General features: G+C 41.1%; 3 protein-coding genes across 5 annotated transcripts; 2 read left to right on the forward strand and 1 right to left on the reverse strand.

Moving 5' to 3' along the window:
• Positions 1 to 1,233: 1,233 nt before the first annotated feature.
• On the reverse strand, positions 1,234 to 2,910 carry rpa3 (replication protein A3). The gene is made up of 4 exons (XM_055021932.1): positions 2,745 to 2,910; positions 2,560 to 2,634; positions 1,509 to 1,620; positions 1,234 to 1,422 (listed from the first exon to the last, which is right to left on the reverse strand). Exons 1-4 carry the CDS (start codon positions 2,841 to 2,843, stop codon positions 1,340 to 1,342), a joined length of 369 nt encoding a protein of 122 aa, XP_054877907.1. The 5' UTR covers positions 2,844 to 2,910; the 3' UTR covers positions 1,234 to 1,339.
• Positions 2,911 to 3,046: 136 nt separating this feature from the next.
• Positions 3,047 to 7,808, forward strand: umad1 (UBAP1-MVB12-associated (UMA) domain containing 1). The gene is made up of 4 exons (XM_055021931.1): positions 3,047 to 3,348; positions 3,474 to 3,563; positions 5,159 to 5,244; positions 5,875 to 7,808. The coding sequence occupies exons 2-4, from the start codon at positions 3,482 to 3,484 to the stop codon at positions 6,133 to 6,135; spliced, it is 429 nt and encodes a 142-aa protein (XP_054877906.1). The 5' UTR covers positions 3,047 to 3,348; positions 3,474 to 3,481; the 3' UTR covers positions 6,136 to 7,808.
• Positions 7,809 to 7,860: 52 nt separating this feature from the next.
• glcci1a (glucocorticoid induced 1a) lies at positions 7,861 to 24,011 on the forward strand. Of its 3 annotated transcripts, none has more exons than XM_055021928.1 (7): positions 7,861 to 9,035; positions 13,070 to 13,209; positions 18,587 to 18,721; positions 19,088 to 19,240; positions 19,339 to 19,549; positions 20,919 to 21,039; positions 21,116 to 24,011. In XM_055021928.1, exons 4-7 carry the CDS (start codon positions 19,097 to 19,099, stop codon positions 21,405 to 21,407), a joined length of 768 nt encoding a protein of 255 aa, XP_054877903.1. In that variant the 5' UTR covers positions 7,861 to 9,035; positions 13,070 to 13,209; positions 18,587 to 18,721; positions 19,088 to 19,096; the 3' UTR covers positions 21,408 to 24,011. The 3 variants fall into 3 exon arrangements, with proteins under 3 accessions (XP_054877903.1, XP_054877904.1, XP_054877905.1); XM_055021929.1 differs by having other exon boundaries at positions 19,091 to 19,240; XM_055021930.1 differs by lacking the exon at positions 13,070 to 13,209.
• The last annotated feature ends 3,175 nt before the right edge of the window (positions 24,012 to 27,186 follow it).

Here is a 27,186-nt window from a genome sequence, read left to right on the forward strand (position 1 = left end):
AGGCTCTTCTGTGAAGTGATTTCCCTCCATTTCCTTGTTTCCATTTTCAAATATAATCCCCATCAAGTCAGGAAGCTCCGATGAAGTGTTCTGTTCTTCTCTTAGCGATGGTGGTACAAGTTTGTCCAGCAATTGGAGGGTTGCCAGTTTGACCCATACTCCATCCTTGGGGCAAGACACTTCACCTTCTGAAGGCAGTTTTGTTTACAGACTTTCGTGCCTATTTTATTTGTTTCATTTATTTTGGATGTTTAAAATGTCTTTCCCTTCCAGTGTTAATGTTGATTAAAAATGAAACTTATCGGGGTGCTGTGGTGGTACAGGGTCAAAGCACAGTCCACATATGGAGGCTTTAGTCATCGCAGGTTTGATTACCGGCCCGGCGACATTTACCTCTTCCCCTTCTCTCACTTCACTCTTTCCTGTCAAGACTATTTTCAAATAACGGCCACTCGATCTAACAAAACCTTAAAAAATAAACTTATTGATCTTTGAGAGGATGCACTTGCATTTTATACCACTATATTCTTTGAAAATGGTCTCAAAACAACATCATTGTTTATCTGGCAAAATGTTACAGTGTGACAGGCCTAATGATGATGCAATAATACAAAGTAATATTCCAAAATATAATTCACATATTTTGCAATTATACAAATAATAGAAAATATCATTGCTATTATTATATTTCTATATTAAAATAGTTAAGTTTCATCCTAACCATTATACAGTATGTCTGTCCTTACTGAGCATATGATGGAGATGCATTTAAAACAGACTTTCCAGTTCATGATAAAATTAGCATCAATTTGTTGTGATACATCCTGTAGACATTTTCTCACCAGCAGATCTGTGCTGGTGAGAGCAGTTCTGGGTCTGCAGGTGGTCCATGCTATCTTTATGTACAGATAATGAACTGATCAGAGCTCAGAGATGTTGTTCTAGAACATCTTTAAACTTCTCCACCACTTGACCACCTGACCTGAATGCTGGGTTTCCATGATGCCATTTGTTTTCTAATAAAAGTCATATTCAAGGACTTAAATACTAAGTCATACCACTTTTAGACTACTTTGGATAAAATTAATGTTCTACTTCATTTTCATACTGACACAGCACATTATGCTCCACCATCACATCAAACGCATCGTTTGACAGAACAAAATGTGAAAACGCCCAAGTGGTAAACACACTCTACATAGGTTAGGTACTTCACAAATAATCCAAACTGTCACCATTTGTTGTATTTGTATACATTTTACTGCAGAAGGTTTTGTACAATCATAATCTTCCAACACAAAAGACAAAATAGAAAAATGATTTTCTCATACACTCTTCTTCATCCACTTGCAGCCACCTGGAAAGGGTAGTGCTGGGGGAAGTCATGAATGACCTTCAGTGCTTCGTTGTACAGCTCTAAATCTGTCAGACAGAAACATTGGCTCATTAGTAAGTATTGCTCAGACACGCTGCAGTATAGCTGTGCTCTTCAGTCAGATGGGCCGTACCAAAGGGAATCCCCTTGTCCTCTCTCAGCAGGTTGTATGTGCTGGCCATTATTTCTCCTTTGTTCGACACCATTCCTATAACCTCCACAATTCCACTCAGTTCCTCTTCAAGCTGAAAAAGAAATGAATATTAAGACTAAAGTGCAACACATTCTTCGACCATTCATTTTACACCTTGTTGTAAAACAAACCATTTGACATCCATATACCTAACCATTAGGTATTGGATGAATATTTAGGCTTTTATAATAAGTGTCAGTAATAAGGGATTAAATATTCACAAAATATTTCTATCTATTCTGGAATTGATTCTTGATTTAAATCAATACCGATTCTTAAAAAAGTGAGAGATTGCAACCCCTGATCTACCCAGTGTAACCCTGAGGGGCTGCCTGCTGATAGATGTTAGTTTTTTTATTAGAGTCAAATTATTTCCATACATAGAATGTCACTTGAAATCATTACTTGTCAGCAGTGGTAACCCTGCAGAGGTAAAGCACATCAGGGAAAGAAACATTTTTCTCTGGTGGCATTGAGAAGCACTAGTTTTATCCAATCAAGGTGATGCAATAATAGAATTTACTGCTTTTCCTGCAGAACACCAGCAAAGCCTCAAACAGACTTCTGACTAAGAATCTGAATGGTCTTTCTCAAAAATGCATTTTGTTTTGTTTTGTTTGAGCCTTGCGCTACTATGTCTGGTTGTATGGATAAGATTTACTCTAGATTAGGGGGAAAACAAGCTATCCCTTTTATTACACATTCGACTTTACTGAAATATTTACAAGACAAAGCAAATCTGCTTCGAGCAGCATATTAGATATGCCACAACAGTAATGAAGAGACAAAGAACATGAGAAAAATAAAAACCCCATACATCATAAACACCAACTGCTAGATTGTTCATTCTCCATATTTTATGACAGGGTTAAACTAAAATAAGTAAGAAGCAGTGAAATGACAATACTTAACAATGTATTTAAAATCTGTCACTTCAGTTTCCATTATGGCCCCTGCATTTAAGCAGCACGAGTGTTTGAGGTGAACTTACAGGATCGTTTAGTTCCACTGTTGCAGTCTTTCCCTCTCCATCCATCACAGTGAACATTTTCCCAGTAGGGTGAACCTAAAGCAGAACGCAGCCTCGGTGTTAGACATTAAAATGCATGAATGTTACCTACATCTCGAAATGTGTGAAACTCCACTTTCACTCATTGTCTTGCACACCACTCTGACCTTTTCAACACGCCCGACGAAGCAGACGGCTCGGTTGATGAACTGCGAAAGCATGGAGCAGTTTATTCTCGGTTTTGGGACTTCCAGTATGCCGGCCATTTTCGCGGGTTGCTGCTGCGACGTTGCTCAAAGAGCAGATGAGAGAAGAAGTCGCGGGAAGCTTCGCGTTGTTTGTATTTTATATACGTTAGCCCGCGCGGGCGGTGCGTCTACATTCAGCATTGAGTGCTTGAAGAGGCTCGTAGTAAACGTCTACATGTTGACAAAAACGAGCGCCTCCAACCACTTTTACGACACATCCGTTGTGTTCCAGGATCTGAATCCCTAGAAGCAATAAACAGTTCCGCTGAATGTGTGGTGCAGATTCATTTGTAACAGAACTACAGGTGTAATTAGTTTCCTTCGAGAAAACGGAACAGGTAGAAGTTAGCCATAGAAGCAAAATAACACGTCACGGAGGTTATTGCAAAAAGTGCTAACGGAAGCTAATTTGATCTGTAGAGTCTGTAGCTTCACGTGAAGGAAGAACAATATTAGAGCTCTTAAAGAAGCTAGCGTTCAGAGGAGCCATGATGAATTGACTGTCAGCGCTCTGTCCACTTCAGTAAGGGCGACATTACAAAAACATTAAAACGACCGGGAGAAGTTAAGCCTTTACAATAACTGTGTAAAGCTGACTTCGGTTGATGTCGCGTTTAAAACGGAATTCTTTTATTTTTTGTCGATGAGAGGAAACCATGCTTCAGTTTTTGGGACTACGGAAGGACGCCAAGAAGTCAACATCTGACAAGGAAGCGGACGGAGGCTTCGTCATTGTTGGTAAGAATGTTGAGTTTGGCTGACAGCAGCTACTATGACAGAATCCAGGCAGGGTTTTTGGTCGCTCACAATCGGTATTGTATTTATTATAGAAGTTCTGTTCGGCTTATTCATACAGGATAAAATTACAACAAAAGTTTAGATCTGACGACCTTACAGTCCGTGTGTCAAAACATATTTCATAGGACAGATAAACTCTAGAAAGGGAGCAAGACGGGAGCATTTTGTAATCTCAAATTTCAGGATGAGTTTTCTCCCTCGAGTTCACATTAAAGTCTGTTTAAAGTTGACTTTTACCAAATATGTAATATTTTTTATGAAACATTGACTGAAAACGTCCAGCAACAGCCCCTCACGAATGCTCTGTCTTGCAGTGATTATATTATGAGTTCCACGACCAGACTCTTTTACTTCATCTAAGGGTCATGTTTATTGCTGCACAATATTTTCTCATCATTAAAAGCAACTAGAGAATTTATTGTAGCTTAAAGCAAAAATACGTGGGAGAGGAACCCGACCATAGAGAAGAAGTACATATCATTTTCAAAAGCCTGACTTTTGTGTTTAAAACATCGGTTTTTGATATTCTGTTGTTTTGACATAATGAATTTGGAAAAATTTTACTCTGTGTGACAAATCTTTATAAAGATTCCCAGTACACAGAGTACTGTGTACAGTATTTCTTGACATCTAGATAGATGTCAAGACTTTTTTAGCAACATTATTATTTTTTGAAATGTACTGGTATATATGAAGATCAGGGCTACTAGGAAAATGAGAATGTTAGCCAACTAGGTCACTGGTATGTCCCGCTGGTCTCAGGTGTTTTCTAAGGAGGTAGTTAAAAATAAAAACTCCATCAATTTTCCTTTGTGGGTTTTAGTCATGTATGAGTACTTTGAACTGTTAATGATCCATCTTAGCTCTTAGACTGTTGTTGATGTAACACCTTTTTGTTCTTGTTAAACCTCTGAGGAAGGCTCTCTTCTGGCTCACCCAGTGCCGTGTCACACTACCTGGAATGGAAAGGTCCAGCACTCTGCTCAACCTAAAAATAGACAGAGCACATCATATTGCAGACGATTTTTATTCATGTCTCATGAATTCACTGCCTGGCCAAGAATAGAGTCACCACCTAAGAAACATCACATTGTAATAAATTTGGTCATGTAATAAATTTGAACATTTTGAATGTAAGAACTGAGGAGAATCAGTTGCAATATTCTTCTCTGATCTGGTGCTACAATGTAACAGCAACTTAAAAATGAGTTGTTCTCTGAATTCACATTGTTCTCGGTATCATAATGAAAGGCCAAAGGTCGGTTGGATTGGGCCAAAACTGAAATTCACCCATTAAAACATTTTCAGTTAGTTTCACTGGGAAACTTGAGCATGTAATGGCTGTAAGTCAGACGAGTGTTTTATCAAACAGCCAGAATGTTCCAGGTTTTTCTTTTGCTTCGATTAGTCTTTTTTTCTTCCTTTGCCGTTCTTCTCTCCAAAAGAGGAGCGCAATCAGGAAAACATATGAGACCTTACATAATGGAAATTCATTTATTCCAGTGTTTTTTCTGTATCTTATCTTTGCTCTGCAGGAGAGACGACTGATGAACAAAGGCAGAGGGTTAAGACTGTAAACAGTGGACAGCCCTCAACAAATGTCATAGTCCAGCCATCAAAGGTGAGCTTGTGGAGGTTTGTGCTTCTGTTCAGTTGTTCCTCTGAGACTTGGGCCAGGTTTGCACCTCAGTTTTACAGTTACACTAAAGTCATTTTGGTCAGTTTGTCACTGTTATGGTAACTTTGTAATTTTCACAGCAGTCGTTTGAGGGACCATGACGTCTTCATTTGTGATGGAGATGATTCCTTTGTTCCACTTGCACAGCTGATCTCGTTCTGTGGTTCTGCCACCTGTCTATCTCCGGCTCTGTGTACGCTGTCAGTTGTGTGGTGGAAGGAGTAACTGGGTTTTTCTAGGTTAACTGAATCATAAAATAACTTTTCTGAGCCGGTCTGCTGATGCTCTGGATCTGTGAGCAGATGTGAAGATGTGCAGGCTGCATCATGATAATCTCTGTAGTTATCATGCTGTAGATAGCATTGAAATCTATGTCAACCCTTTATAAAGGACTGTTATAAAATAATGAATTTATCTTCATCTAACAATCTTTTTTGTCTGATTTTTGTTGTGTTAACTGTATTTGCACCAAACTGGGGTGCAAATACAGTTTTTGGATCATTCAATGTCTGGCTGACTTTTCTGTACATTGGATGTGAATAGAAAAGTAAACAAGCCCGTTTTACCTCACAGTTACCCCATCCAGCTACGCCTCAAACAGCTGATGCTTTGCTTGATGTGGGACCAGCAGGCGGCCTTCAGTCTGTGGAAGTCACTTCAGCTCTGCCGGATCTTCTCGGAGACGTCCCCTTCACATTAGCTCCTCATGTCCTGGCCATGCAGGCCGGGTCCAGCGTGGTCCCAGATGTCCTGCTGTCCAGAGACGTAAACTACAACCTGGCTAGTTTCCAGTATGACTTCACCTTAGAAAATTCTGTGCTCCACAACAGTTAGTGTGTTCATCATTAGGAGCTGCCACTCTAGAAAAGTGGGCCCATTGCCTGATTTTGATAGTTCACAATTAATCTACAATTGTAAAAGGAAACTGATTAAACAGCTGCAGAGAACGGTATAGCATTATCATTCTCTAGTTGGCTCCTTTTTTTCTTCCTTTTTAATCTAAAATGGAAAATAATTGATTCAGGTTCCACACCATGTTACAAGAGAAAAGCCCAGTTTCCTTCTAAAGTTAAGTTACCTGGTAGCTCAGTGAAGAATAATTTATCATCTGGTCCTATTGTTAAGACACATCACTGACACTTTGTACAGCATATATCAGTGCTGCTGTCGGTCATTTGTTCCAGAAAAAGTCCCATTTAATCTTCCTTGTCAGGACAAGTTAAAGGAAATTTTACAAGAAATGAGTTCAAGGTTGTGTTTGTATGTAGGTCAATTTTTAAGAATCGGATGAATAATATTGATGTGAAAGCTTTACTAATCTTACGATACCTTCTACATCTATGACTTTGAAATGCTGCAAACAGACAAACGGCTCAGGATCAGCCTTTTGTCCACATCTTTGAACTGTGGTAGGAAGATCAGCAAAACGATATCAGAGCTTAGCTGCAGTTAGATTCACTTCAAAATAATCACTATTATTGATGTTTCAAAATGTATTTTTAAATAGATTCATTTACCTAGGTAACAGATAATAAAGTGACACAAAACAAATGTATAAATGGTTATATATTGAAAAAATGAGTAAAAGTCCTGGTAACAAAAACCTTACATTAACAGTGACAAACAGAAAAATGAAGGTTTGTTTTCCATTAATTACTGTCTTCATCCCTTTTTATAGCTCTCAGTCAACATTTTTTTCTTCTATTCCATAATTTTCCATAATGTAGAGCCACTTGCAAGTTTGTCTGTGTATTTTTCTAGAGTATTTTTATGGCCTACCTATTTTTAATTGAGGCGAGTCACATACACATGCCATTAGTTCAGATTTTATGTAGGAGGCATGTGTTTTAGCCCTGCATAAGCTGCGATTCACGGCAGGATGGCATGGAGTCCCACAATGGAACTGTGGAACAATATCATGATTTGATCCTGCCTCACATCTCAGCGCTTTTAACTTCAAGGTTCTTCTGCTTAAACTATTTTTTTTAGATCCTTTAAATTGCTAGGCAATTTCATTTAAAGCAGAGATACACTATGAAGCTCTTTTGGTCTTCCTCTTTGTAATGTTATTCACAAATGGAAAACAGGGGAAGCAAATGTGCAATACATAAAAATGAGGTGAATTTGTTTATTGGCTTTAATAGCAGTTGTGGCTAATTTACCATCAGGAGTAAATGACATGGCTAAAAACCTGCTTAAATGTGTGGTTTTTCCAATGCATTGTGAGCACCAGGTGGATCTGTTTGTCGGTTTCTATCTGAGTATTCACATTTGCTTGAATTAATCATACATTTCAAGGTACATGCTAAAATACCAATGTTTCTCAGTTGGAAACACTGTAGATGTAATGATAATGTACATTTTTTTCTTAGCCTCTGTTGTGTTTAGTGCAGTTAATCTTCTACATTTAGCCATCGTTTCCAAGCTTTTGTTTTTTTTTAATTACTCCTCTACCACCTGTGCCTTTATCATGCAAACCACCCAATAAAGTCTTTCTCATGTATCAATTTACGTTGTAAGTATGTATTAAAATAATGTTTGTTTTTGCAGAAACTATGGCTGATAAATTCTATTCCACTTATATGGCAAAGCACCAGCATAAAACTACTTAACAAGGACAGAACCTTAATCAGATCCAGAGGATAGGTAGAATACCCAAAACTTATACTTGGTTAAGAATACCACTACTTCAATATATTTCTACTATATGGTAGTAATAATGATGGCAACCTGGCAATAGAACACCCTCTACTCCAGTGTATCTGTGCTCAGCTGACTGAACAGCCAGAGATTTAAGGAAAACTATCAAAAGCAAATAAGGTGGATTAGGAGAGCAGCCAACAACTGCTGGTTCCATCCAGCACATGTTACTGTGGAATATTGTCTCTGTTCCTAGTTAGTGAGCTGTTAGCATGTCTTGACTGTCATGAGACAGTGTCTTCAATCAGAGGTTTCTTCAGATTTGTTGCAGAACTGACTGGAAGTGGAGATCCTTTTCATCAACATCTTCCACAGATGTCAGTTACAAGAACATTTAATTTCCCTTTGGGATAAAAATACAGTATTTTTACTTGAACTTAAAAACAATGTGATTGAGGTGCAACGTTTTTTATTTTTTGTTTTTACATTTAACAAAAATAGTGAGGATATATGTAGTATATTTGATATGGTATGTAACATTTTGACACTGAAATACCGAATGAAACAACTTGTGTCAAACCTGTGGCCAGGTGATCATTTCAATTGTATGGATGGAGGTTGAGATCATATTCACACCAACATGAACAAGAATTGCTCAAATTCATCCTTTAAAATATCTAATTTAGGTTTAAACTGTTAATGGCACCTGTAGGAGAACCTAAAGATTAAACTGTTATTTTGTGCATCGTTGAACAGGATCCTGTAATTGTATCTTTATTTTACACTCAAATTCATCTGCAACACCTGAAGGTGGATGGACCTCTCAGCATCCACAAGCTCATCCCAGCAGGTGGTACACACGGTGGAACCCTTCCAGCCTCCACACCTCCACAGTGCTACGGTGTCGTATCAGCTTGTGCTTGGAAATCATCACAGCCCAACCTGCCGAGCTCCCTCCTCCTTCCTGAAGCCTTGGACCGACTACATCCCGTTGCTCGAGTCCCGCCAACCGAAGTGCTAGCGGCTCGGACGGGAGGCTGGAGCTTGCCGCTGGATGACACGAGCTCCTTACACTTGTCCACGTCCCCGCACAGGTAACTTGGTTCATTGCAATTCAAACATGTTATTTTATAACCATACATTTAACGTGTAGGTACTTCGGTGGTATGCTAAGTACGATTCTGTTTTCCACAGCGACTCCTACGCCAGTCTAGTTCAAAAACAAAGTAATCGAAGGCTTTGGCATGTAAATCAGTCAATATTGAGTTTATGAAACAAAACACAACGCATTAAATATTAAGTAAACCATAAGCTAACATTCGTCGCGTGTATCTCCTGCTGTTAGATATTATTTAACTAAGAAAGTAAAACTTTTGGTTCTCCTTTCACCATTCTCTACTAAACGCCACGTTGTGTTTTGGTGCGTCGGGCTAATGGAGCTGAACTGCGAAGCAGCTAAAAATTCTAGATTTTCATGCATATGTTTGTGGTTATACGGATAACATTGTGGCCGAATTGTAAGGTTGGCTCTCACTAATTATATACAGATAGCATCATCGTTTGAAATGTCAATTAGCAATTCCTAAAAAGACTGACAACTCCAAATTGTGTACATTTTTAAGCTGGATTTGGCCGGCCGAAGTCCTCTGCCTGTAGCTGCTGTAGGGCTTCACGCGCGCTAGGCTAGTTGGCTAGCTGTCTAATTAGGTCAGAACACATCAGGATCTGATGCTTGACGTTAAAAACATCGAGGCCGAGCCTCCGCCTCGTATTTATTCCTAACCGCCCTACTCTTGTTTTATTCATTTGGCTCTTTATGTTTATTTTCGCGCATCTTATTTGAGATGATGTTTTCCGTCTGCTCGGCTTACGGAATGGATGTGGACGAATTAAAGTCATGTTATCTATTACTACAACAGTATAACAATAAGCTGCTACTGATGAGGTAGATATTGTTGGTTATGGTTGAGTTTTGCTTGATGATGCAGCTTCTGTCCTTCATAAACAAGCCTTACAGATCTACATAGCTAATATGACAGATTTTCACAGCAAGCAATAAAATCTGATCCAGTGTCATTACTGCGTGCCATTAAGATTATTTCCTGTTGAGAAACACATCAGAAGACCCAAATATTCTTGATAGCAGGTAGTCAGCTGACAGGTTTGTGGCTCCTGTGGTCACATTCTGGCCTAGCGGTTCCTGAGACATAAACAGAGCCTTCTGCGCAATCAGGCCAGGCTACGAAAATAAGTATGTACACACATTATCTAGAACAGAAAAGTCTGAGTTACAGTATATATACACGACAATAAAGGTCACAGTGGCCCATATTGTTGATGCTTTTGAAAGCAATCCTGCATATGTCCTGACTGACACATTTTTAGCAGGGCTGTAAACATCAGAGTCCTCCTGATCAGGAGGTGAATGTTGCTACATGCATCTGCGCTCTTTTGGTTTTATTGTTTGCTGCTTAGAAAGAACCAGGTTGTTTTAATGCTAACATGCATCAAACCTCAGTTGCTCCTATACCTTTGAAGTGCATCTAAGAATGACATCACATCGGACTTAACCTTCTATTCCACTTGGAAAATCAATGGGATGTGCTAACTTTTACTACATGAGCAGACTAACTACTGTTAGCAGCCAAAGTGTGTATGCGATATTTCTTTGCATTTTATCCAGTCATGCACTGACGCAGCAAACACTCTCTATAGCGTGCCCTTTGTTTAGATACCAACTGTTGGCAGTAGCAACTATTACTACATGGTATGCACACATCAACTTTATTAGATGTTGAGGTCAGAGGTTATGAAATTCCAGCAATTTTACAAGTCGGAAATCTGACTTTCTTTTCCTAATTTCAACTTTCCTAATTTCACTGTGATTCTTTACCTGCACGCTGCCTCTAAGACCACATCTATTGTCTGTCTTTTTTCATTTTAAAATTCACCTTTTATTGTTATTGACATTTTGTGATTCTCCATCAATTATTGTTATTATTTTATTGCCCTACTCTAAGACAAACAGAGTTAAAGAACTGAGTCAGCTATATTGTTCCATAGTCTCCACCCCGAGTTCCTGACAAAGGTGTTTCTTTCCTCTGGTCCAACAGAAAACTGAGGCTGGGACAACGTTGGTTTTGAGGTCTTGGTTCTGGGTTTGTCTTGGTGCCAACATAAAGAACTGCTGCACCAACATGCACTGGAACCTGTTCGGTGGATAAGGCCCCTATGTTAAATCAGCTTCAGAATTCATGAGCTGAGCTTTGAACTAGTTGTTATACAAAAATCAAAAGCACAAAATAGTTAAGAGTTTTGGCTTTGATTGCCCTTGGGAGATGACTTGAGATGTCATCCAGACAAACCTAGTTCTGCAGAAATGCCTTTTCAACTAAAACCACATAACTTGAAGCTGAGGTGCTGTGTTCTGCTCCAGCTGCTCCTCAATGTTTCCAGGGAGGAGCAAATGAACAGAAATGGAAAAGACATGATCATCACGGGATACAAGTCCTTACTACCTTGTTGATCATATTAACAGAAGATCACAACCCAACTCTAATTGAGTCTCCAGAGTTCACCTGTTATCCCATGGATTTGTCACAACTGTAGCACTGTCTGTGCAATGATTATTCGGGGCAGAGATTGAAGTGGACAGGTCACTAGAAGAGCTTTTGTGGAGTGAACTTTCAGCATAATTCGTTAGATCAAGTGTTATGATTGTTACCTCACAGCAAAAACATTCCCAGAAAGAATCCTCCACCAGTTCTACCTGTGGCTCTATGGCTTTTCATACACTCACTGTAAAAACAAACTTCTGGATAATAAGTTTGTTAACTTTGACTATATATTGCAATACCCCAGCTTGCAACAGACATTCAAAGTATAACACAACTTTGAAACGCTCCAGTCTGTTTTCTTTCTACAGGCCCATTGGGCAGCGATTGAGAACCAGAAGAATCAGAAGAAAGATGCAAAATACTTCCAGTTTACCAGAGTTCCAGTCGTGTTCTGGTCTGTGGCCATTAGGTGGCATAACAACATCTTGTTTTCACACCTTGTAGTCCTGCAGTCTCTGTTCAATTGGGGTCCAAAGTTACAATGTTTGTTACATTTTCAGCTTCACACTGCATTGTGGTAATAAAAACAAACCCTTTGAAAAACCTCTTCACGCCATCACTTTTTTCAAAAGAAAAGAAGAACTCATGACACTAGGGCCAAAGAGAATATAGCGACCACTTTAGTTCCAGAGTACAATGGTGCTATTTCCAAATGTGGTACAGATCTGACGCTAAGCGCACCCCGTTGATGGCTGGTTTCTGCAGCCAGGTCTACTTTGCTTGAGCTTGTATGGCTGGTGCTATCTGCAGCGATCAGAGGCGGGATTCAAACTGGACATGTTGAGACTCCACCACAGGGAGAAACAGAGACACACAGGACAACAGCCACTCACTCACTCAGAGACAAATGAACCTAACATTCATGTTTTCTACTGTGGGAAAAAGCTGGATTAATTGGTGAGAACCAATGCATTCTGGGAGAATATGGAAACTCCAGGCAGAAAGATCCCTAGCTGGGATTCCAACCCAGAACCTTCTTGCTGCTATCCAACAGTCCTAACTGTTAGGACTGTTGGATTGAATAATTTTATACATTTAGAAGCCTGTAAGACAAATATGAGTAAGAGTCTCTGGAAAGGATTGCAAAACTCTTTTTGGGAGAAGTGTAATGTTATTGTTTTTCTTCATGGTAGTTTTGTCTCACTGTTTTGTATCTACATTTTCTTGTTTACATGTGTGTTGAAGTTAATTTGTGAAAAGAGAGAAAAAGAGTGTGGCTCTCTTTAAGAAAAAAACAGGCGTTCATGCACTTGACTATGAATAGGCTCACTGATTGGCCCTGGTCTCTTGGTTGAAGTCTTACCAAACAGCAGAGAATAAAGCTTCTGGAAAAACACTTCTTAGAACAAATCTACAAAATATAAAATTGCATCTTCCTGTGTCTTCCTGGCAGCAGCCAGTCACTGCATGTTGGCATTTTGGATCATTTCGCTCGGCTTGTTTCGCTACATTTAGTGCAAGACCTTCGATCAGGCTAATTCTGCTCTGCTGCTGCTTTCTTACTGTTGCAGTGAAAGGAAGAACATAGCAGCTGGTGTGGAGCTGGTGGTCTTCTCCTCAGATCAGTGTTGATGGGACTCTCCTCCCAGGCTGCCAGCTTCATCACACCAATGAGCATCGCTCCTGTTGTTTGAAAGAGACACTTACACAGGTGAGCAGAGCCCACATTCAGCCATATGTTCTCCTGGGTGTTGCAGTGACGATATAAATGTAGACAATTTCTAAAAGCAGAGATGACATATTTCTTATTATGTTGATGTTCCCAAAAGGAGTGTGGGGAATACATTGAGCTGAAGAAATGTCTTTGCTGATTAATTTTCCATTAACCACCCAGTTCCCTTCACAAGTGAATAAATAGACTAAAAACACATAACATATATATCTGCATTAATGAATAGAATGCATTCTCCCGGAACATTAGCTGGAGATGGACATCAGCACCCCTGCAAACCCCACAAGGGATAGGGTGTTAGAAAATGGATGGATGTGTGTGTGTGTGTGTGTGTGTGTGTGTGTGTGTGTGTGTGTGTGCGTGCGCGCATGCGTGCGTGCGTGTGTGACCAGAAGTTTTCACACAACCTTCTCATTCAATGTGTTTCCTTTCTTTTCATGACTATTTATAAGGTAAGAAATCCACTTATTAACCTAACAGGTCACACCTGTGAAGTAAAAACCATTTCAGGTGATGACGCAGAGTGTGTGCAGAGCAGTGATCACAGCAAAAGGTTTCTACTTTGAAGAAACTACAATATAAGGCGTATTTTCAGTTGTTTTACACTTTTTTGTTTAGTACATATTGTATTTCCACATGTGTTAATTCATAGTTTGATTCCTTCAGATATTCCAGAACTACAACCCACCCAGCAGGTCCAGTAGTACAGGTTGTAGGGTAAAACACATCATGAATTATAAGTCGATGTTTTCAGTTACTTTTAAAATGCTGAGGGAGCAGATAGAGACAAATATGACCAACTACTTAAATAGCATCTGAAATACAGCAGTGGACATATTATTCCTCAACAAATCGTGATATGAAAGAGCTTCCTTACAGAAATAATGCTGTTGCAATTGTTTCTTTGTAGAAAGATTGAACTTGTGATGGCATATGGCTCTGCACTCAGCCCAATCCTACCAGTCTCGCTCGGCTACAGAACTCTGATTCCTCGTAGCAACACAGAAGTGGCAGATAACACTATCTTACTCCCGAGCATCCACTTCCCCTCCTTTCAATGGCCTGAGCAGCTGCAGTTTATGGCAAGCTGTGCCCGAGCTGGCTCTTCTTTGCCTCCTGCAGCAAAGGAAACAATGCGACTGTGCCAGATGGCAGCTCAGTCCATGTGTGGACATGCATGTTATGGCGTTAGAGACCTGCAGGGAGGAGCAGAGCTGCCACAGTGGTTTACTGATGTGGAGCAGGAGATACAGGGCAGAAAAGGTTAGATAACAGAAAGTTAGCAGTGTCATTAGCTGAACATTTGATACCATAGCAGGTGGTTTACTTGGTAAGCATGACTAATAAAAGAGAAATACGTAGGCTACATTCACACAGCAGGTCTTGATGCTTAATTCAGCTTTTTTACTGGAATTCGATTCATATGCCTGAACCATGCGACCACAATCAGACATTTGTGTGAACCGTTTTCATAAAATCGGATAAAATGTGACATGACCGTGTAGACTGCAGACACTTTGAAATTTGAAAACAATTGGATATACCGTATGTCTGATGAAGCTCAGGAAATGAAAATGACAAAAATTGGAAATTTTGATGTAAAAATTGGAATCGGGTCATTCAGACTAGATTTGGGTGGCATTTGCCTGCCGTGTGAATGTAGCGTTAGCTGTGTTGATAACATTTTCCATACAAGAAGATACAAAATGTAATCCTAACACATTACAAAATGTGTCCATCTATATCAGCTCCATTTCCTGGAGGGCAACATTTTAACCATACTTGAACTGCTATAGGAGGGCCGAACACAAATTGTATGGGCCCGGCCATACTTTGGACACCTGACAGCATCCCTCACAGAAGGCCTCCACCAACAGGTTCAAGCGCTGCCTCCGTGACAGACCACGACAACCTCGCAGTTTTCTCAGATTTAACTCCTTGAGAAAAAAAGATGGATGCCTTTTTATTCCCTGTATATTAACGTCTGCTTTCAGCTGTTCCTATATTGTACTGATTGTGTTTTCTAGCAATACATCTAATCAAATTCCAAACCTTTTGTTTTCACAAAAAAATATTGACTTGATGTTTTCCTCTAAAATTTTAGGTAATGTGACTTATTTAGAATGAAGGGCTTAAAAAATATATTTCTTGTGCAGAGTGGTGCAACGTTTGTGAACGTTTTGTGGTATATTTGGGACCAAATCATCTAAAGTTGGATTCTCTTTGTCAGATCTCTGGGAAAGCTATGAAACTGATCCGGTTGAAGAGTCAGGTAGATTTTTGGTTCTTTTTCCTGCTCAATCAGTAGGCTTTAGTCTCAGCAGTCATTACACCAGTCAGTGGTACTACCCATTCTGTTAAGCTGTTATTTCCCCCATTTATTGCTGTCCATTAAAATGTGTTCCTGGGTTGAAACGTCAAGGATCTGACAGAAAGTGAAGGGACAGATCTATCTTCAATCTGAGCCAGTAATCTGAAACGTGAGTAGCAGCAGTGGGTGCAGTGCAGGCAGTGGAACTGGTTCTGTGGGCCATATCCACAGATCATCTTACAACTGCTACACACTCTGCCTTTATTGATAAATTCTGCATGTGTTCCGTTTCTGGAGAGAAGAGGGTCAGTGTCAGGTTTGATGGAGGAGGACAGGTCTGAACACGTTGCCTGGTTCAGATGTTCTGTGGGAGTTCCTGCGACAGCTGGGATGAAAACTGGCCTCTAGAGCAGCGGGTTATTGGTACCGGGCCGCACAAGAGATAGTGAAATGTTTCCGTTTTATGTATTATTTGAGTCTGGAGGATCTTTCATTTTGAAAGTCTTTGAACCGGATTCTCTCGGTTACGTCCGCGCGCCAGCATTGAGCCACAAGCAGCAAACTGAGTAAGAAATATATCAGATTCTTTGGAAAGTTTCTTTGCGACAGAAAAGGACCAGAGAAGAGACAGGAGAATGGATTCATCCCGGTAGGTGATTCCCACATTCCAAGCTGCTCTGCATGATGTGGTGACCGGATGTTAATGAGGCAATGAAGCTTCAAACCGCATCGCCACGTAGAGACCAAGTAGTGGAACCTTTTTCAGTTGTGATCGTTCAGAATCAGTTCTGCCAGGAGACAGGATGAGATGAAAGATGGTTTATCTGTATGAAAACAGAACTAATCAGGAACCAGGTTCATCACGGGGGGGGGTGCAGGACCTTATGAGGAGCAGTATTTCATGTTAGCATCAAGCTAACAGAACATTCAACTCAGTGAGTCTGCCTCGTGGCCATCTCTCATCAACTGCCAACGAGATGTCTGTGTTCACTATACACTCACTGTATTACAGTGTTAAATATGGCCATTTAACACTGCCAGCCACCAGGAGGGGGTGCTGTTTCAGCCATTACACAAGAACCCAAACTTGGAAGTAATGACAAGTGGAATTCTATACAACATGATCTATGTTACAGTAGCTCCCTGTGCATTAGCAACACTTCGGCTGTCATTGTCTCTCATCACTCCCAGATGGGACCGTCTCGTTGCAGAGAAACAAGCTCCAGGCTCCCATTAGTCTTTATCGTGAGTTCAAATTTTCACCAAAGTAAAATGTTCATTTTTGTTGCCCATCTGCATCTCATTTTGAAGGGCTATGTAAACGTTACCATAGCTACCAGAGTCAGAGTGTTAGAGCAGTGGTCGAGATGAGATGAGATGAGATGAGATGAGATGAGATGAGAGAAGTGGAGCTCATGAGTCTTAATTCTGGTTTAAGGATTATTGGCCGGTTTCCAAACCTCTGTGACCTCACGCGACACGAGCCGATAAAAGTCCAACAGGATCGATCGGTTCGTGTGTCCAGACACACGGCAGGAGCAACGCACCCCACAAGAACCGATTCCACTCCCGAACCGATTCCACTCCTGAACCGATTCCACTCCCGAACCGATTCCACTCCCGAACCGATTCCACTCCCGAACCGATTCCACTCCTGACCGATTCCACTCCCGAACCGATTCCACTCCCGAACCGATTCCACTCCCGAACGTCCCGATTCCAGAGGAAAATCCAGTAAAACCTCCAACATACCACACGTGAATTTAGAATAATCAAACGCGATGACGATGTAGAAGTAGTAGTAGTATTGAATTAAATTGTATTTAATTCAAAAATACCTCATTGATCCCTAAGGAAAATGAAATAAAAGAATAAATGAGTTCATTAAACTTGGGCCCATTTTAGGATCAGTCCCCTGTACGTTCCCAATCTGATCTCAGAACTGTCTGCTGGGCTGCTGTGTGTTTTTGACCGGTTTGTCGGTTCCAGCTGCTCCATGTGTGTTGTGGATGCTCATGGTGTTGATCTGGTTTGGCATCATCTGACAGCAGGATGGGTGGTGAGGATAGACTGGCTCTTTGAAAAGCCTGCTGTTGTTTCAGCAGGACAAGCAGTGGGCCTTGCTGCCCACTGCCATGGATATATGGTATACACAGAGAGATGGATTCTAATAATTTCATCATGTTTTTTTTTCAAAAATATTTATCATAGCTCTTTTCATTTAATGAATGTTTACTTAGATTTGGTGATGTTTCTATATCTAAAAAATGCTTACAAAATATTTTTGTCTTAGTTTTACTCAGTATAATGAACACTGGTCCATAAGGTTTGGTTTTTGTTCCCCAAGTACCTGAGTAATAGTGAAGCATCTATAAGAAAGAGCAGAGCAGACTGGACTTCTTAAGGAAGCTAAAATCCTTCAAGGTTTGCAGCAAGATGTTGTACATCTTCTATCAGTCTGTTGAGAGTTTCATCTTTTCTGCCATCATCTGTTGGGGCAGCAACATCAGAACCATGGATCTAAAACGGCTCATCAGCCTGATAAAGAAAGCCGGTTCTGTTCTGGTTCTGTTATGAGGATGACTTTGGAACCTCTGGATATGATGATGCAGAAAATGATTCTTCATAAAATAAAGAACATTATAAATAAATAAAGAGCATCCTCTTCAGTCAGAAGCTTCTCCAAATTCACTGTAATACAGACTGCTACAGTAGATCTACCAACAGCCATCACTACCTACTATAACTCTTTGAGGAATTTGAATTGATTCGAGTTAAAACTACATTTATTTCTCTTTGAGATCAATAAAGTAGAAAAGGTTTAGTCTGATTCAATGTCAGAGACAAAAGGTTCTACATGTTGTAAGTGTATGTTAATTTACACTGCATATGCCAAAGATTCCAAACCAAACTTCTGTAAATGCATTATGTTGTTTGTTACAAATCATTCAGTGTAGTAGTCCATCAGCAGGTGGGCCTGTCAAGTGAGTTCTGCTAGACCATCAATTTGTCCAAACATCTGATTTCTATTTGTTCTGCTTACAGGATCAGCAGCTGGAACCCAGGAGACAGGAAGGTGATCCAGAGGAAGAAGAGCAGCCTTCCTCCCTCAGTGGAAGAACAGCTTCCTTCCTGTCCAGCTGTAAGAGCCACACCTGCACAGCAGCCAGCGACATTCAGGTACCTGCACCAACACCTGGACCTTCACTTCATTCACTTTGTTTATTGTGCTGCGTAGGGCTCAAACCATTAATCAGATATCATGATGTTTCAATTGTGGTCTATATATATATATATATATATATATATATATATATATATATATATATATATATATATATATATATATAGAGAGAGAGAGAGAGAGAGAGAGAGAGAGAGAGAGAGAGAGAGAATGCATTTACTCAACAATACCAGGAGTCTTACTTAAAATATCAAAGGAACGACACGTGTGTGTGTGTGTGTGTGTGTGTGTGTGTGTGTGTGTGTGTGTGTGTGTGTGTGTGTGTGTGTGTGTGTGTGTGTGTGTGTGTGTGTTTGCTGCAGCAGTTTTCCATGTCGAAGTCGGCACAGATGCCGCTGTCCAACATCACGGTGCCAAAGCCCTCCATCTCCAGGGTGCCCAGCAGCATGGAGGGCATCAACCATGAGCTGGAGAAAGTCTTCATCAAAGACAACGGAGAGAAGGACGAGCTCAAGGTTGGTCCCCGTTGAGTTGCTTCTGTCCTGTGTCTCTGCCAGATCGTTGTGTCTCAGACCTCATTCACCTTCTGTTTCCATCCTCTGCCGCTTTGCAGTCTCTGGAGGTTCCGGACGGGCGTCGGGCACCCTTCCCTCCCCAGCAGCGGAGCAGCAGTTCTCGCAGCGTGGACACCCAGACTCCTTCAGCTCCTGGGCGGTCCAGCAGCTGCTCCAGCCTGTCTCCTTGTCCCTCACCGGCCTGTCCTCCTGGGTCGCATGATGGCAGTCCTTACTCCACAGAGGATCTGCTGTATGACCGGGATAAAGGTCAGGAACAGCACCATTAAAAACATGAATGTCTCAGTTCAAACCCAGGCCTGACGTGAAGCCTTCAGGTACCACTGAATCAGAACCAAACAGGGTCAGATTTCATTCTCACTTCTATGCATTTTCATATTTTCCAATACGTGTTGAACAATTACAGTTAGACTATGGAGCCTGATTTGGTTCAGCTAAAATAGTTAGACTTTATTGATCAAAAATGCCAGCTAGTAAAAATCAGGTCTGCACATGCCGCTGAGCGCTGCCTCGTGCTTTGTGGTTTTTCTGTACTTTACCTCGGCCTTTTCTTTAACTCAAGCTGCAACATTTGGAAGACGTGCTTGCAGAGCAGGTTCACCTCTACCAGTATTTATATGAACTCACTGAGGCTCATTTTCAGAGTACTGTGCAGAGGTAGGTGTCAAAAATACAAGCTAATCTGCTAATATTATTTATCATGTTATCACGCTTTTAGAGGATTACAATGAAGACACAGTGAGGCTGATGTGACTGTGCAAATATTTGTAGGCAATGAATCATGTGTGGTGTTGACTTCTGACACATGCTTGCTCACGACTGAACCATGACCTCAAACTTAAGAGCAAATTAACAATAAAATTTCTAGAGTTAGTGTTAAAATGTCAGCAATTAGTTTGCTTATGTTTTGGGTCGACCAGCAATAAATATCTTGTTTTAAGATAAGTTAACTGATTACTACTGCAAAAAAAGAATTTTTTTTTTCAATCTGATATTTTTGTATTTGCTTTTTAAAGACTTTTGTGTGTGTGTGTGTGTGTGTGTGTGTGTGGGGGGGGGGGGGGTGTGTGTGTGTGTGTGTGTGCTTAATTATTGTCAACAATATCTTCCTAGAAAATATAATTACCGAGTCAAACAACTTTTAACATGTTTCAACACAGAAACATCCGTTCTAGAACTGACCCAGTCATCCACTGCTTTCTTTCTTAGTTAATTACAGTTTTTGTTCAATATTTTATATGGAATGAAATATATATGTATATATTTTCTAAATACATATCTAAAGTAAACAAGTAAACACATATTCATAAACATATATAAATGGAATAGGATTTGAATTTAAATGGTATTAACTGTACATGTGTCTAAGTTAAGTTCATAGTAAATCTTGGAATCTGGATGTGGAACCTTTTAAATCTTCTCTGAACTTTCCAACCCTTGACGTGTGTGGGTGTGTGGGTGTGTGTGTGGGTGTGTGTGTGTGTGTGTGTGTGGGTGTGTGTGTGGGTGTGTGTGTGTGTGTGTGTGTGTGTGTGTGTGTGTGTGTGTGTGTGTGTGTGTGTGGGTGTGTGTGTGGGTGTGTGTGTGTGTGTGTGTGTGTGTGTGTGTGTGTGTTCAGACAGTGGCAGCAGCTCTCCTCTCCCAAAGTTTGCCTCCTCACCTAAACCAAACAACAGCTACATGTTCAAGCGCGAGCCGCCGGAAGGCTGTGAGAAGATCAAAGCCTTCGAGGAGATGAGGTGCAGAGCGATTCACGGCCGTATTCATCAGCCTCATGAATGCTCCCCTTCAGTCACTGTGCTTGTTCCCCTGCAGCTCCCGGCAGCCGGCGGCGGCAGCAGCGGCCCCCCTCTTCTCCTGCCCTGACAAAAACAAGGTCAACTTCATCCCGACAGGCTCGGCGTTCTGCCCCGTCAAGCTGCCCGGCTCCCTGCAGCCGGCACCCGCCTCGGGCCCGGAGGAGGACGACGGCGACGCCGGGGCCGGCCAGGGTGCCGCCTCGCTCTACGGGACCTCCACTCAGGTTTCCACCAGCACCAGCACAGACGACCCACCGGAGGAGCCGGGGTCCCCGTCAGAGACTACAGACACCCAGACAGACAGCTAGAGCTGGGCGGGGCCTCCATCACCACCACTGACTGTCCCACCAAGAGGGCCTCGTCTCTCTGTGCTGACCCCCTCCACCCCCTTCCTATCACTGCATGACGTACAATGTCCCTTCATTTCCACCCAGACAGACGCTCGGAGCCGTGTGCAGGGGGAGCCGCCGGGGGAGGGGCCCCGACCAGGCGTCCCCGGGAACACCCCAGCACCGTGGAGGGGGGGAGGGGCATGCATTTTAAACTGGTAGTAGATTTCTGATTAAATTATGTGTTGTGTTCTGTTTCAACATTCACAGTATGAATAAGCTGTAATCGTACCCACAGATATATCCAGACACACATAGCTCTATGAAATACAGGGACAGCTTGGAACTGGTTTACTGTGACGGAACGAAGCGGATCAGTCCGCTGCACTTAAGGGTTCTGTTTGCACTATCAGCTCACAGGAAGTCCTGACTCCAACAGAACACAATTAGAGCCTAGACCACAGAAAACTGTTACCATGCATCTGGTCGTGGTTTCAGGTGTTTCACAATCAGATTTTATACTCAGGTAAATTGGAATGTGTGTCCATACAAAGTATCTGCAGCTCCACAAAGCAGAACAATTTCCTGTCATGTCATTCCTAGATTCTCTCCATTCCCACACGGATCGCTCTGGACGTCCCAGGACCCGCTCTGGTCCCAGGACCCGCTCTGGGGGGGCCAGACTGGTTCCCAGTCCGCAGTTGGAGCACTGTAGGGACCACACACACTGTGTGCAGAGGTGTGTGTGCTGATGAAAGCGTTTCCATCAGGATTTGGAAAATGCAGCAGGGATGGTTTTTGTGTCTGAGCGGAGCGGACCTCCTGCTGACGGTGGGCTGTCACATCAAACCCAGACAGTTGGTCCTGCAGGAATGCAGACTGGATGTGTAAATATACAAACATTTATTCTGATTTATAGCTTAATATTTCGATCTTTATAACCTTTTGAGGTGGGTGAGAATGTCTTAAAGTTGGATAAATGAGGAATTCCCACTTGTATGTATGGAAAGCTTTTTTGTCAAGTCGATCAAGATTCCACAAAATGGCCTCTGTGTCTTAACCCGGCAAGCAGCCATGAGTGTGACAGAGATCAGAATCAGACAAGTTTCAGTTACTCAGCAGGTCAAGCAGAAAAATCAGATTCAAAAAAATTGTCATTAAATCCATCAAACATAAGACCTCCTGCTATTTTCAATCTTCTTTCCCTCCTATTACAGCCCAGACCTTTGATGAGCATTTTAAAGTTAGAAACAGATAAAGTTCAGGGAACTGAGCTGTGATGTATATATCAGAGAGAAGCTTGCATTCCTCTGTATTTATATATAAGAAAACTGCAACACATTTTTTTCTCTTAAGATTAAAAAAAATATGAAAAACTGTCCAGGAAGAGTCTGATTAGTTCATTTCTTTCACTGTGAATAAAGACATTAAATAAAATTTACATGGAACTTTTAATTCCATGTAAAATTCCCTTTATTTACCATAATAAAGGGAAAAAGTAAAGCAGATCATGTTTGTGCTACTCCCAGTGGGAATGGTTGATTTTCCTGGCAGAAATCATTTTGATTTATTTGTTATTCTCTTTTATCCATTCGTCATTGTTTCAGACAACAATACAAATCATGAAGATTTTTGTTTTTAGCATTTCATGGAATTTCAGCATCATATGACAGCAGTCACAGACCGCCTGCTCATTTCTGTCTGCTTTCAGACCAAGTCAGTCAGGATCTGTGTTCAAATCCTTTTGAAGCAAATAGTTCAGTTAAGATCTGAGTCACTGCTTGGAACTGATCCCAAACCATTCTTTTACCGCTAAGAAAAACTAGGCATAATAAATAAATGTTTGTACTGAGCATACCTCCAGCCTTCATTCTATTTCCAGAACAATCCTGATCCATGAGTGACATTCCTGAGATCTGACCATCCCAAATACAGATGATTAATTCCTGAAGTTCCATCGCCGTGAGAGCGTAACATAGAGATGTGAGAGATGATTGGCTGCAGATGCCGCAGCGCCTTCATCAGATTAAAGGAACCCGCTGGCCTGCCTCCCTCTCACCGTCCGTCTGTTACCGCCAAGCAACCAAACCCTGTCAGCATCTTATTTATTCTGTACAAGAGTGAATCATAACCTGCATTTATTTTACTATCTGGTATGCTTGTTGCATTGACGTTCCATTTCTATTTTGTATATATGTGGCTTTTGAAGAGGCTCAATGCAATGTTGTGGTTTCAGCACCTTACCAAGAGCTTTAGCTTTCCCAGTATCCCACGTATGCTTGACATGGGGAAGCAAGTGTGTGCAATAATTTGAGGAAAGAACTAAGAAAGACAGCGGTGTTGTCATCCAGGATGTTGCCCGTTCTTTGACATGTTGCATTGCTTTGGTGTTGAGTTCGGAGGCTGGATCAGCAAGTAGCTTGTTGCTAACGCCATCTCCTCCAAGACCAGCGCTGCAAGTGACCAGAGCACATCACTGGCAGGCAAGGGTATTCCTCAATTCACTACATGATACTTCCTTGTGTAACCTGCAGTGTCAAAGTTCATGCACAATGGCAATAAAATCTTGGTTGTTTTGCCCAACTTTGTTGTGTGTGTGTGTGTGTGTGTGTGTGTTGAGGGCTTTGATCCGCCGGCCAATAAAACAGCAAAGTGATACGAATGCAGCAAAAGTCAATAAAAACAATGAAAACCACGGAGTCACTTCCTCCAGATTCAGTTTACAGGAATATAAATGTTAGGCCACTTAATATTTACTGTGACTTTTAACAACACTGATAATTAATTCAATTTCAAGAGGAAGTCCAGCATGTCCTGGTGTTAGTGAAGGCCTGCTGTCTGTCACCTTGACTTTAAGTTGCTCTCAGACGTTTCCCCTGCATCAGCTTCCTGTCATCATCTCCTCACAGGACATTCAGCTCTGGTTCCTTCTGAACATGCATGCAGCCCTGCATTCACACAGAGAGTAAAGAGTATTATGACCTGCCTTGCCAGGAGCAGGTCTTTGAATAGCAGATTCCCGTTCTTTGTCACATGAAGTATCCACCTTCATCAGCAATCAGGAGAGAAATCCACAAACATCCCACTACCTCTGTGGCTGACACCTCAAGGTTATTAGAATATGATAATAACCTAATATTACACCTAAGAGGAGTAATATTATTCAAATTTGACATCACATAGCTGATGTGTATTTCCCTTCCTTTTCACTAAGTTAAGTTGGCATGTCAAAGCTAGCAACTTGTTTTAATCTTATTGTTTGTACCCTTTGTGTTTTATTAAGGCTTTACTCATAATAGCTCCTGTTATTATGAATAACATTATGAATATGAGCAAATCAAATTCCAGCAGAGGTTGGCTCAGGTGTCAAAACTTGTAGAATAAGGGATTGTTTCATGACTTTGGTTGGTTCTGCATCAACAGCTGAAACATTTAAAGTGGAGAAACATAGATGGAAATGTTCTCAGAGTAGATTTTCATGTTTGAAGAACAATAATTGTAGCACTGCAATATGTTTCATTAGGAGAGTGGCCATATTTGACTTTTTGTGTAGGTTGATTACTTACAAGTTCTGAACTTTTGTTCATTTTTCAACATCTAATTCAATCTGGAATAAATCTTAAATGTTACTGTGATGTTCTAGTGTTTTCCTTTTTAATAATATGACAACAATAGCCATGTCATGCTCTTATACTGTTTTAAAATGGATAGCGATATTTGGAAAACCTCCTTGAAAACTGCAGTGGTATTCACTGGGAAAGGTCGGAGCCGCTGCTCTCAGCCTGTCATATGTCAGGATAACTCCTGAGGATGCTGTGTTATCACATTTGGTTTATAAAAGATGTGCAGCAAATGAGAAACAATTGATGGAAACTAACCCTTCCACATGAGGATGAAAAGCCGGAGGGATTCTGGTAGACATCAAGTTTCACGAGGCCGAATTCAGCTTCCCACCCAAACACTAACTGCCGGCCCCACCTCTTTTACAATCTAGTTTAAATTATTTCTTCCACTGCAAATTGGAAAATGCAAAAAACACGTTGGATGACATCACTTGTGAAACTGAGTGCTACAAGTGTCCAGCAGATGGCAGTAGACAACCATGAGAACTGAGCCAGAGGCAGAACTCCTTCTGATGAAGCTGTCCTCTCCATCCTGCAGGATGTGGAAATGGACAACATGGTTGTTTGTGTCTCATCATGACCTGTCCCTTGATCTGACCGGTCTGCTCCGCATGTTCTAGAGGTAAACCATAACAAGACGTCGGTTTGCTGCCCTTTTCAGATTTTGCCACGAAACTGGAGCAGGAAAGAAAAACAGTCTGCCGCTTGCCAGGAAAAATGCTGATTTTCTAACAAGAAAAGCATTGTTGGCCCTGTTTCAACAGCTAATCGGCTTTGTGACAAACTCTATTCTCTGAGCTAATCTCAACCTCCCAGCACACCCTAACTGGGCACACAGAACAAAGGTAAGACTTTTATTTTAAATGAAATTACAGCACAAAAAGCCTCTTGTAATCCTCTGCCTTCTTAGCAATGCTGCTGCTCTTCCATTCAAACACGGTTCAGAGCTAAGTGCTAATCCTAATTCATCAAAGAAGAAAGATAATGGAACACCTCAGATGAGCGCTGATTGCTAAAATGCATGAGAGTGACAAGTGGCTGTGTGAGGACACACAGTTCAGAGAACTGTCACACAGGTTGCTTTGCCCTTCACTCTGAATTCACACTCTGATCAATCAAGCGTAGAAATTAGCAGCTTGTTAGTGAGAGTTGTCCCCAATCAGAGCTCTCTGGTCCCGCTGACACCGAGGCGCCGCTCGGAGGTTAGGCTCCATCACTTCCTCCCATCTGACTGAAAACATGGCCAGCTTGGTGTGAGGCAGCAGCAAGATAAACTGAAGCTGCAGGGATTCATGTTGAGGACCATTTTATTACCACAACAAATTCATGTTTATTATCTGCACGATTTAGCCATTATTTATTTCATTCATTTGAATTTTCATATGTCTTGTAATAATATGTTGGTGCTGTGATCAGGCTTTGCCAGGTGTTTGTCTGCAGCTCAGCCTGCAGAGTGACGATGTGGCACCAGACTATCCTCACTGTTCAACGCTCATCACTAAAGCTCTTACACACACCACTCAGCGTTGTTGATTCTATAAAGTCTAGAACAGTTAAAAAGCACAGTGTTCTGTAAAAATGTCTAAGATGAGTTAAATCCAGTTACATCCAGTGACTCAGTGTCTCGTCTCCTCCGGTTATATGCAGAACTGAGCATTTTAAATGAACGTCTTGACTCTCCGCTGCCTTCCTCCTGTCATTCAGTTAGCATCAGAACCGACTGCACCGTAGTTCAACTACAATGACATCACAATATGTGTAACTGATTTAGGATATGTCTGCAGAATGTGCTGGGATTGTGCTGAAATTATTCAATGTTTTATCTTTATGAAATGGATCTGCTGCATGATGTAATATTGCTACATGGAAAATATTTCGACATTTTAATTTTATAATCTGCAGATACTTTTAGTTTCATCTTATTTTCAATGTGTGATCTGCAAACAGAAGCATTATGCAAGAAGCCAAACATTAAAATTAATTTGCATCAGAGGAAATTGACAGCTGGTGACTGAAGGTGTCAAAGACTTTTATTTTTTTAAAATATCTTTTATTTAACCAGGTAAAAACCAATGAGGTCCAGATCTCAGTTTCAAGAGAGACCTGGGTCATTATTCAAATTTGACATCACATAG

This window comes from Poeciliopsis prolifica, unplaced genomic scaffold (genome assembly GCF_027474105.1).
Source record: "Poeciliopsis prolifica strain line A6 unplaced genomic scaffold, Auburn_PproV2 SCAFFOLD080, whole genome shotgun sequence".
NCBI classification, from domain to species: Eukaryota; Metazoa; Chordata; class Actinopteri; order Cyprinodontiformes; family Poeciliidae; genus Poeciliopsis; species Poeciliopsis prolifica.

What these genes read in the sequence shown, in the direction of transcription:
- rpa3 (XM_055021932.1), bottom strand. Translation starts at nt 2,843, where the DNA reads ATGGCCGGCATACTGGAAGTCCCAAAACCGAGAATAAACTGCTCCATG. An exon ending in TCGTCGGGCGTGTTGAAAAG is followed by an intron (nt 2,635 to 2,744) that starts GTCAGAGTGGTG and finishes GTTCTGCTTTAG; the next exon opens with GTTCACCCTACTGGGAAAAT. An exon ending in CAGTGGAACTAAACGATCCT is followed by an intron (nt 1,621 to 2,559) that starts GTAAGTTCACCT and finishes TTTCTTTTTCAG; the next exon opens with CTTGAAGAGGAACTGAGTGG.
- umad1 (XM_055021931.1), top strand. Translation starts at nt 3,482, where the DNA reads ATGCTTCAGTTTTTGGGACTACGGAAGGACGCCAAGAAGTCAACATCT. An exon ending in CGGAGGCTTCGTCATTGTTG is followed by an intron (nt 3,564 to 5,158) that starts GTAAGAATGTTG and finishes TTTGCTCTGCAG; the next exon opens with GAGAGACGACTGATGAACAA. An exon ending in TCATAGTCCAGCCATCAAAG is followed by an intron (nt 5,245 to 5,874) that starts GTGAGCTTGTGG and finishes TTTACCTCACAG; the next exon opens with TTACCCCATCCAGCTACGCC.
- glcci1a (XM_055021928.1), top strand. Translation starts at nt 19,097, where the DNA reads ATGTCGAAGTCGGCACAGATGCCGCTGTCCAACATCACGGTGCCAAAG. An exon ending in GCTGTATGACCGGGATAAAG is followed by an intron (nt 19,550 to 20,918) that starts GTCAGGAACAGC and finishes GTGTGTGTTCAG; the next exon opens with ACAGTGGCAGCAGCTCTCCT. An exon ending in AAAGCCTTCGAGGAGATGAG is followed by an intron (nt 21,040 to 21,115) that starts GTGCAGAGCGAT and finishes GTTCCCCTGCAG; the next exon opens with CTCCCGGCAGCCGGCGGCGG.